This window comes from Muscardinus avellanarius (assembly GCF_963383645.1).
Source record: "Muscardinus avellanarius genome assembly, chromosome: 6".
NCBI lineage: Eukaryota > Metazoa > Chordata > Mammalia > Rodentia > Gliridae > Muscardinus > Muscardinus avellanarius.
In genome coordinates this window covers 79746585-79758392 of record NC_137791.1, presented here as the reverse complement: position 1 = coordinate 79758392, position 11808 = coordinate 79746585, and the positions used below count along the sequence as shown (strand labels likewise).

At 39.2% G+C, this 11808-nt stretch overlaps 1 protein-coding gene across 1 annotated transcript in view; it reads left to right on the top strand.

The window, feature by feature from the left end:
* Positions 1-1228: 1228 nt before the first annotated feature.
* The window catches only part of LOC308264606 (alpha-fetoprotein-like), a gene marked incomplete at both ends in the record, with an annotated part of 42151 nt that continues 31571 nt past the window's right edge, over positions 1229-11808 (top strand). Inside the window, 6 exon segments of the mRNA XM_080697958.1 lie at positions 1229-1313; positions 2780-2831; positions 2971-3112; positions 5052-5213; positions 5217-5263; positions 7682-7814. Coding sequence (XP_080554084.1) covers positions 1229-1313; positions 2780-2831; positions 2971-3112; positions 5052-5213; positions 5217-5263; positions 7682-7814 — 621 coding nt within the window.

Genomic DNA, 11808 nt, shown 5'->3' with positions numbered 1-11808 from the left:
GGTTCCCTTGGGGAGATGATTTTGGCCAGTTTTTTCTTAAGGAAGAGTTAGTACACATGCATATGACAGTTTTTTTTTTTTTTGTGGTACTGGGGTTCCTGGAAGCCCTTCTATCTCCGGGCTACACTCCCAGACCTATTTTTACATTTTTATTTGGAAACAGGGTCTCCTAAGCCAACGCGCGCGGCTGGCTTCGAACCTGTGCGATCCTCTTGTCTCTGCCTCCCAAGCACGAGGATTACAAGTGTGTGCCACCACGCCCGGCTGACAGTTTTTATTCTTCACTGTCAATGCCAGTCCATTGGCTTTCTGTAGCCTTGTGCTGTGTGTAATTCTAAGGCTGATTTGACTCAGAGAGGAGTGAAGTGATTGGTTAGTAATGTCTGCAGTGGGTCACAGTTTGAAAGAATTTATCCAAAGGATTGGACCAAGTTTAATGATTCCATTTCTGATACTTCTAGTAGGCCTGGAGTAAGAATTCAAAAGAGTAGTTTAAGAATTCATGAGAGAAGAGACATTGACCATTATTAGACTGTTTCGAGGACCCCCCTCCCCAATGATTGGTGAACCTAACTAAAGACAGTCTTACCCCTTGTTGACCTTGGTTTTCTATCACAAAGGGCCATCCATATTCTTAGTCATTCTTAAGCTGTTAATGTCCAAAATCTAAGTGATAACATATTTGGGGGTTGTTTTGCAGGCAAGCATTGCCCATCTTACCCACAGTCAGCATTCAGTACGTGAGGTACCATTTCCTAGAGTCTGCTTCCAGTGCATGTGTCCTTAACTCCATCTTTTCCCAGGGACTTGACAATGTGTCCAGCACTGACACCTGAGCCCTGGCCATTTGTTTCACCTGGGGTGGTATGTTTACCTTCTCCTCTGCCTCTTTAGAACTTTGTACAAGTCAACAAGAATTTCTGAGAAATGAACATTGCAAATCAGTATTTATCAAAAGTGTTTATCGGTTACTTTATTACAAGGCCTGTGTGTTGTAATCCTGAAAAAACAAGTAGATTGACATGACTCACTTTAAAATCCAGTATTGATTAATAAATGAAATCCGCCAACAATATTTCTTCACTGTTATGAATTTCCTCGATTTTATCAGGGTCACAGTAGCCTCAGAAAAGTTAATTGTTAATAGCAATTACTCAAAAAAGAATATAAATGGACTCTTTCTTTCTTACAAATGATAGATGTCCTCCATAAAGATTCTTCTGAAATCATGAAGACTGTTGAACCCATATATTTTCTTGTTTTTGTCAGTTACATTCAATGTCAAACTCTTCAGACAAGTTTACTACATGCAGGTAGGAAAACCTATTTGTAACCTACGTGTCCCACATGTAAGGATTAGGTGAGTGGGCGTAACAGCTACTAGAGTGTATATGGAATGACTCACCTTTCTCAGTGCTCATCACTGTCAAAGTCGCTGAAAGGTGTCAGATATGAGTGTGTGGAATGAACACAGAGAGGTAACAGACTGAGGCAACACATTCAGGAAAATCATCTCACTTGAGCCTTGCTTCAACTCCAGGCCAGAGAATATTACATTTCAAACTAATGTTTAGAACTGGACAGGCGAGATTAGACTGGGCTACAGTGTGAATAAGTGCAGGAGTTAGATTATGAGCTACGTTATTCAGTACCTATGATGTGCTAGGTCCTGTGCTCAGTGCTTCACACATAGGCTTTCATTTAATCCTAACAACCACTGAATGTTGAGGAAATTATTAAATTTTACAGATAGAGAAACAGAAACTCATAGAATTTATTTTCTATTTTCTATAAATTGAAATTAAATTCAGAGTGCCTCTCTCCAAAGCCTTCCTTATTTTAATAGAACAATGTTAATGATTTGTTTATTTAGTAGATAGCTGCTAAATCCTTTAGAAGCTCTTAGCATAAAAGGAAAACATTGTTTATAATAGCGAGCACACACAGTTCATGCTGTTAGTGGGGTGAGGAAGAAGAAGGGGGCCATGATCAAATCCAAACTGGGTGAGATACTTCCTTTGAGAAATTGAGCTTGGCAAGGTGGTAATGTTTTAATGCTCTTCCCAACTTTAACCTTTAATTTGGAGTATGCTAATGTCATCTAATGAAAGAGTTAAAAATCCAGTCATCAAGTTAGATTCATTCAAAAGTGTCAGTTTAACTATATGCAGCTTATTGGTGGATCAGTGATAGAGGTCAGCTACACAATGTATTTGAATATAAATTCATTATATTTATATACAGTATTCATTAGGGTAAATAAATAAAATGGATCTAGAAACCTGTGATTGTACAAATATAAAACACAGAACTTAAAGGGTATTTTTTTCCCCAGTACCGGGCATGTTTTATTAGAGAGAATTTCCTATTTTGCAAATGCCTTAGTCCATTTGTGAAGCAATAAAAAAAAAAAACCTTGTAAACTAGAAATGTTGTAAACATAAGAAACTTATTTCTCATGGTACTGGAGCCTGGGAAGTATAAGATAAAGATACTGACAGATTAGATACCTGGTAGGGGCCCTTATATCCGGTACCTTGTGGCCTGGAGATGGTACTTTCCTGCCTTGAACTCACATGGTAGAGAGGATGAATGAGCTCCAGAGGCACCTCTTATAAGGGCACTAATTCTCTGTCTGAGGGCTCCATCTTCATGACTTGTTTGAAGTCCCCACCTTCTAGAACCATCACCTTGAGGGTTACGGTACCAATATATGAATATCGGGGGCATGCAAGAATCCAGATAATAGTGGAAAATAAAATTTCTTTTTTTCTTCCAGCTATGCAGCATATGGAGAGCCAGAATTACCTGGAGGAGAACCTAAGAGACCTGTGAGTTTTATTATCAATACTTTTTTTGTATGGAATATAAAAATAAATTACTTGCATGGGAATGGGGCAACTGTAATATAACACAAGAGGATGAAGGAAAAGTGCTCGATTCTATCTTACATATTCTCCAATGTTTCAGCACCAGCATTATGGTTGCTCAGTTTCTTCAGAAAGCAACGTATGAAGAAGTACAAGCCGTAGTTCAAGAGTTGCTAGATCTTGCAGAGAAGTGCAAGAATCTTAAAACACATGGATCACCTTCAGAATGTGCTCAACAATTGGTAGGCGAATCCTTTGTTGCTTCTTCTCTCTCTCTCTCTCTCTCTCTTTTTTTTTTTTTTTTTTTTTTTGCGGGTCTGGGGATGGAACCCAGGGGCATTCGACCTCCGAGCCACACCCCCTGCCCTATTTTTTATTCTTTATTTTGAAACTGGGTCTGTCTCACTGAGTTGCAGAGGGCCTCACTAAGTAGCTGAGGCTGTCTGGGAACCGCAATCCTCCTGTCTCAGCCTCCCGAATGCTGGGATTACAAGTGTGCGCTACCACGCCCGGCTGCTTCTTTTTTTAAAACTGGATTATAGCTGGGCGTGGTGGCACACGCTTGTAATCCCCGCGCTTGGGAGGCGGAGACAGGAGGATCGTGCTGGTTCGAAGCCAGCCTCTATGGCTTAAGAGACCCTGTTTCCAATTAAAACATATAAAATGGGTCTGGGAGTGTATCCCTGAGGTAGAAGGGTTTCCAGGAACCCAGTAACAACAAACAAACAAACTGGATTGTAAACAAGAAATATTGCTATGAAGGAGCTGTTTAAATAATCAGGCATGGGGTTGTATGCAAGAATATGTAGATTAGTCATACCTCATTATCTTTTTGGGTTTATAAACCTGCAGAGAATGAATTAGGATGTCAAAAAATGTTACTTGACCTTGATTTCTCTACCTGAGTCACTAGAACACTAGTGTCTGAGATTCTCATCTAAAAAAATTTGGGAAATTGAACTATGAATTTAAGAAGTTTTCTTAGAGAATCTGAAAAGGAATAAAGAAGCAAATGTTGTTATGGGCTCCCTAAATCGTGGGAACTATTATTGTCTCTTTTAAGACTACATCTCTCTTGTGATCAATAAATTCCAAGAAAATGAAGACTCACTTGGGAAATTCTTGATAAACATTAACATGTTTTTGCAATATGTATTTTTAATACACTATTATACAAAACAATTCAAAATATAAATGATTCCTATTTTTTATTTATAAGTGTTTACTACTCTATTTTTGGGGGGCTAAAATCTACCTATCTTTTACGAATACTATGAGTAAACTGAGTAGACATAGAAAATTTATCTAGTTCATTGAAAACTTTTTTTTTGCAGAAATAGAGGTTGAAATTAGGGGCATTCTACCTCTGAGCTACACCCTCAGCCCTATTTTTTATTCTTTATTTTGAAATAGAGTCTCACGAAGTTGCAGAGGCCTCACTAAATAGCTGAGGCTGGCCAGGATGCTGTGATTCTCCTGTCTCAGCCTCCCAAGTACTGAGATTACAAGTAATCTTGTAATCTCATCTTGGCCTCATAAGCATATTTAAGAACAGTTTGTTTCTTTGTTTTCCAGTGGCCAGTTTCACTTACTTTAGAGTGATTCTTATTTATTTCCATTTCAAAAGATAACCTTTTTCTGCTCTTGTCTCCTAAATCTGAAGCACATGTTACTTGAGGTTTACCAAAGCCCACATATGCACTGTCACTGAAATGTATTTGAAAACTAACTGGATTATTGCATTTCAAGTGGAATATTTGACAACGAGTACACACTGCCTCAGAGTTCAATTCTTACAATAAGTTCCCATGGAAACCAAACTAAAAACAAATGCGAGTGAGAAAACAAATCATCAGCTGTTCCTTGGTCGAGAGTTCTCATTAAATACATCTTGACCTGAGCATTCTGGCTGATGTTTGTTTGGGTAATTCTCAGCTATTTAAAAATGAAGCTATTTCACAGGAAAGGGAAGAATGATAAAGTCTATTTAAGCAATGTTCAGAATGTGGGAATTTAGACCTAAAAGCCTGAGACTTCCTCTCAAATGAGCTATGCACAGCGACAACTGGACTCAGTTTAACATTTTGTACTCAGTGGCTTATTCTTTGTAATAAAACTCTCCTGAGGTTAAGAATGTAAATGATATTTACTTCTCTTTTAAGTATTAATTTTCTGCCATAGATGCATAACTTCCTAGAACATATTTGTAACAACCAAGGAAATCTTGACAATCGTGTCTTTACTGACTGTTGTAATGCAAACACCACAGCAAGACTCCGGTGCTTCTTATCCTACAAAAAAGATGGCACAGATTACAGTGATACATTCCAAATTCTGAAGCCCTAGCAGATCTGTGAGATGGACAAAGAGAATCAAGTGTCCGCGAAGGAGAGGTAAGCCATCTATCCTTGAAATTGCCTTCGAAAAAGGATATTTTCCAATTTCAAAGACAGATTTTTTTAATATAAGATTCTCTGAGAACACAATGGTGTATTATATGTGGTTAAAATGAAAATTTAAACTACCATATCTATATTTTTTTTCTCCCTGGGAATGACAGTTATCATCCTATTGAGCCAACAGTGCATGGAGATGTCTTTGCCATGAAATGAGTTAAAAATGATGAGGCCCTGTGGAGGACGCTTCTCCTATAGGGTTAGATTAGGCAGACCCAGTGACAAATAATACAGTCAAATAGGCAGGCAAGTGGGCCAAGCATAATTATCAGGCAGTACTGGAGACAGAGAACAGGTAGGGGGGACCAACATTGGAGAGCTCATCAACGGATAGCAGGAATGGTGTCTGACAAGCGTGGAAATAGAATCTGTCTTTGGGAGCCTAGGCATGAGCAATAATTGTGGATTAGGCAGGGGTGGCTTTTCAATGCAGAATCTCTGGCTCTGTAATATCTGTGGAGGGACTAGCACTATGGGGAATGGGTTGCTTAGCTCTGTTTTGGAATCCTAGTTGGCTCAGCCATGTGTCTGAGGAGAACTGGGTGCTATTGAGTGTCCAACGCTGGACAGGCAAGGACAAGAGACACAGGAGAACCCAGCTCTCAAGGGGTTCAGTTTTGGTCATTTTATTCCAACCAGGCTTAGACATAGGAAATAAGGCAGAGACCAACTGCTAAATCTAGACTGCAGGCACAAAATGGTTATTTGATTTCATATTTTACACTAATAGGACGAATGAGGAGATACTCCTCTAATCCACCTACACAGGTGCAGAACTGCTCCCAGAGATGACTGAACCTTCAAGAAGAACTAAGCAGCCCCAGACACGTAGAAAGAAGTAAGGCATCTGCACTCAGGCAGGTTCCAACATGTTTGATATTAAGGGAGACCAACAGGGAACCAAAATATGAACTTGGATACTCATTCATTAAAGTGTTACATATGCTGTCATTAACCACAGCAAGTTTCATGCCTGACAGCAGGCAATCCCGAAGTATCCCTCCAGGTGCTGGACTGCATGCATGGCTGAGGAGCTGCAATCTCTACAGGGACTGCACTCCAGGATCAGCCCCTCGCTGCCACATCTGTGCATGGCTGCACTCCTGGTGCAGGTGCCTCTGTTTGGAGGCCTCTTCAACAGGGGATCTTCAGAGGAGGCTTTCCTTAGGCACCCCCGCTAGAACCTTCTTAATGGGAGGATGCAAGAAGAAACTGGAAAAGATTTTCTTCACTTTGAGCCAATACTCAGGTCTTTTCTACTCCCAGACTTTCCCCCTTGCTGTCTTACTTGCCCCAGAATCCATAAAACTACAGAGCATTTTTTTTTTTTAAGGAGAGGAGCTCCTTCAAGAATAACAGCTCCAATGATATGTTGATCATTGACTGGTCCATGGGGGAAAATGGGACCAAGGGAAGTTAGGACTTTCTTCCATTTAGCTCTTGCTTTTAATATACTGGTAAATGATTAAAGGTGTAACTGTTCCACTTTTAGTCTTACTTGGCTGTTCCAACACTGGGCAGGTGAGCTCTTTCCAGCTCATCTGCAATCCTGGCAATTCTCCTTCAATAGGTAACTCAGGAATCCAAGAAATTTCCACCTTGGAGCTATACCATCCTGTGCATGTGTTTCCAACAGAGTTAGAAATTGTGCTGCGAAATGAATGGCTAGGCCTAGAGGTAGGTGGGTGTATATTAGCCATATTTTATTGGCCAGAACTCGGTTCCATACACCCAGATTAACTGTGAGGGAGTTTTCTCTTCCTGCACACAGATTCATGAGAGCAGCAAGCCATGGTCTGTCTGTGATGTTAACTTTCACTGAGTATGTGTGTGTGTGTGTGTGTGTGTGTGTGTGTGTGTGTGTGTAAGTAGGTGTTAAGGATTCTTTGAAGACTGCTATCAGGAGACAGGATTATTGGGAATTCAGTAATTAACACAACTATTGAATGGCACATCTTGGAGGACCACTTCTGGATGATCTTGAGAGATCCCTCTCTACCCATTAAATCTTCTAAAGTAGATTCTTCTGTACCAGCCAGGCAATCCTGTATTTACAGTTCAGTTTAGATGACTGAACTCTCTAATTCTCATTCTCTATAAAAAAGAGGAAGGTTTCAGTTACTGATGTTCTTTTTCCACCAGCCTTGGTCATTTCACGAACCCTCAGGGAACAGCTGATCCTCCTTACAGTAATCTGCCCATAATGAACACAGATGTATTGTGCTATTTCTTCACCTGACTCACCATGAATTTCTGGAGCTTTCAGGTCAACCAAACTGAATGACTTTTGTTTTAAAGGAACAGAATATATTTTCAAATTCCAAATGATACAACTTTGTGTTTGTCAAATTCTAGGTACAGTTATGAAACTTCCAGAAAGCATCCATTCTTATTTGGGCCCACTATCCTGACCATGTCTGCTTGCTATGAAACAGCTATTCAGTCATGCTGTCAAGAAGAAAACAAGGCAGAATGCTTGCAGATACAGGTATAACATGCATATGCCAACTGCTATTTGGGGCCTTGGTGAGGCAAGTGTGGACTGTGGGCTGACTGCATAGACATCACCGGGCAGCTTGTTAGAAATGCAGATCTGAAGCTCTTCCCCAGACCTACCAAACTGATTTTATTTTAACAAGACACTCAGGAAATTAATATAGTTATTAAAATTTGAGAAGCATGATCTAACATAGATATCACTACATAACATATATTGAATACTCCAGTCACTATTTCTTTTTCTTTTTCTTTTTTTTTTTTTCGCAGGTCTGGGGATGGAACCCAGGGGCATTCGATCTCCGAGCTAAACCCCCTGCCCTATTTTTTATTCTTTATTTTGAAACCGGGTCTCACTGAGGTGCAGAGGGCCTCACTAAGTAGCTGAGGCTGTCCATGAACCACGATCCTCTGGTCTCAGCCTCCCGAATGTTGGGATTACAAGCGTGCGCCACCATGCCTGGCTTTCAGTTACTATTTCTAATTGGCAAAACACCCCAAAATTTAGTTTTAGAATTAATATAATGGCAATCATTTTACTATCTTGCATAACTTCTGTAGGTCAGGAATTTAGTAAGTAGCTCATCTGGGTTTTTTTGTCTCATGATATGTTTTCTACTTGGCACTGGGATTAAACTCAGAGCTTTAACCCTGTAGTATATCCCTATCCCTTTTTATTATTTATTTAAATTTTGAGACAGAGTCTTGTTAAGCCGCCCAGGCTGGCCTCCAAACTTAATGATTCTCCTGCCTCAGAATAGTTGGGATTACAGGTGTGGGCACCATGCCCAGCCTGGCTCATGATCCTTTCATGTGGTCATAGATGATGTCTATATCTGCGACTCTTGGGCTAAAACACCTGGGCATTGGTTCACCGGGCATGGTGGCACACGCTTGTAATCCCCGTGCTTGGGAGGCAGAGATAGGAGGATTGCGTAGGTTCGAAGCCAGCTGTACTGGCTTAAGAGACCCTGTTTCCAAATTAAAAAAGTATAAAAAAATAGGTCTGGGAGTATAGCACAGAGGTAGAAGGGTTTCCAGGAACCCCAGTACCACCAAAAAAAGAAAACAAAACAAAACAAAAAACAAAACAAAAAAACACCTGGGCATTGGTTCAACATCTCTTTCTCATATAGTCTCAAATGTCTTTCTATGTAGTTTCTCTGCCTAGGCTAGTTTGGGCTTCCTCTCATCATGGTAGCCTGAGGGAAGATGGATTGTTCATGTAGCAGAAGGCTTCAAGGAGTATTGTAATGGATAAAGCAGGAGTTTCTTAGCTGTTAATATCTTGCCTCAGAAGTCACTCCTGCCATGCTCTGTTGGTTGAAACACCATACACCTGACCCTTACCACCTTGTTCACTGTAAGGGGACCTTACTGTTTTGGTGGGAGTATTATCAAAGTCTCACAGTAAGAACATGGGATAGGAGACGCTGTTGTAGTCACTTTGGAAAATAAAATCTGACCATTTAAATCATGTGGCCTTTTCTCCTCCATTGAATAGAGGCAAATCAATGATTAGTTCCAGGATAAAAGCATTTTTTACGTTCTTGTTAAAGGTCCTAAATAATAAGACCAAATAATCATCTTTATTATGCTGGAGGGGGTACCAGGTAGATATTCCAAAAGTCATGCTGAAAACTAAAAGTAGTCTGATAAGCATTTTGATAAGTTCCTCAAGACCAAAGGCAGCACCACTTTTTCTTGGTGATCTTTGAGCTTGTCAGTGAGAAATTACATAATTTTCTGTAAACCTAATAGAACTTTAACTTTAGATAGGAGAATTTAATTTCTCCTATTCAGTTCCTTTCCATCTATCACAAATTAAATAATGTTTCAGGCACAGGCTAAGTACTTGACGATGGTAGCTATTTTCATTAAAGCTCTTTATATGTGTTTCTTACCTCCCTCTCCATTCTTCTCCTGATGAACTCTGGTTACTTCAGAAACCTGCTCTGAATTCCTAAGCAAGACAGTCACTTTGTTTTCTTTTGGTTTTACATTAGTTAAGAACTGAAAGTAGGTGATTGTGCACAGACTTACATCATTACCCAGCATTTCTGAAGGATGCTTTTTTTTCATGGAGGTGAGTTTTGTAGGTAACTTGTACTTACTGTTTGAAGTTATAAAGTTTCCTTAATCTTATTTTTTAGTGGAAATTTGTCCCAAGTGTATAACATGGCCCTATAGTGTTAAGCATAAGCAGATGCTGTAAGCCAGCTCAGTCCTCTCCCTTCTTCTTTACTTTAAGGAGTTTACAGTGTGGCTGCTGCCAAGGGTCAGTTCCTAGTGACTCTTAATCCTTTTCAGTGAAAGTTATACAATCATCTGTGTCTGTGATCAAAGAGTGAGATCTATGACCTAAGGCCTCAGAAACTCTGTTCTAAAGAAATGAATAAACCTGCTGTATTTGATTTCAGATGAGTATAATATGACAAAATTAGGATAATAACAATACTTCATAATTAATTATAAAATATAACTAACATATCTGATAGCATGTGTATATATGGTATTTTTGGTGTGGGGTGTGTGTGTATGTGTGTATGTATGCGTGTATGTATGTGTGTGTGTGTGTGTGTGTGTGTGTGTGTGTGTGTTACTGGAGATTGAATCCAGGGGCATTCTGCCTCTAGCTACACCCACCAAACCTATCTTATTATTTTGAAACAGGGTCTCAGTAGTTGCAGAGAGTCTCACTAAGTTGCTGAGGCTAGGTACAAATCTGTGATCCTCCTGTCTTATATTATAGGCTTGCAACACCACGCCTGGCTTAATACTTTTTAAATAAAATTGTTATTATTATTATGACAGTGTTTTGGTTTGAATAGTGCCTCTATATACATTTTCTGACTTTCTCTTGAAAATATCAATGTAAGGTACAGTTACCCATAAAAATAATACGCTGTTAATCTGCTTTAATTGAAAATATATAGCTGTTCTGAACTTTAAAACATTACTTATACTTCTAGATATACCCATTAAATAATGTTTTTTTTTGTGGTACTGGGGGTGGAACCCAGGGGCTTTCTACCTCTGGGCTATACTCCCAGACCTTTTTTACATTTTATTTGGAAACAGGGTCTCACTAAGTTGCTGAGAGCCTCACTAAGTAGCTGGCTTCGAAACCGTGCGATCCTCCTGTCTCAGCCTCCCAAGTGTGGGGATTACAAGCGTGCGCCACCACGCCCGGCTTCCCATTAAATAATGTTTAATGCTGGGTAATGAGACATAAGTCTATACATGTTCCCTGGCTTTGAGATTACTTATATTTCTAGATCAATTTTCGTATACTTCTTTTTATTAGTTTTTTCCATTTACAGGATTTATTTATTTATTTATTTATTTATTTATTTATTTATTGTTGTGGTCCTGGGATGGAACCCAGGGGCATTCTACCTTTGAGCTACACCCCCAGCCCTACTTTATAGTCTGTATTTGGAAACAAGGTCTCACTGAGTTGCAAAGAACCTCACTAAGTAAGTAGCTGAGGCTGGCCATGAACCTGGATCCTCCTGTCTCAGCCTTTGGAATTCTGGGATTACAAGCATGCACCACCATGCCCGGCTTTACAGGTTTTATTTTTTACATGATTGTGATCATACTAAATCTATAGGTTTGATGAGAGGTTTAAACATAGCTATTTTATTAAAAATTTAAATCTTCTAAAAAATAATGTGCCATTATTTAACCATCTCTCTGCTATTGAACCATTTTATTTATCTCAAAATTTCACTATCATAACAAAACACTTATGCATTTTTTGCATAGTATGTTTTTTTATTTAGGAAAATTTGTGGTATTGTTTCAAGAGTAGAAATCTAGGGTTTGAAAATATAAACATTTGGATGTGAAGAAGTTGATTAATAGATATTATACAACTGAAACATATATTTTATTTAAACAATCTGAGACATGTCCAAACTGACAGGGTTAATAACTTGGGTAAAGCAAAATTCAACCATAAGACATTATTGAGATTTATT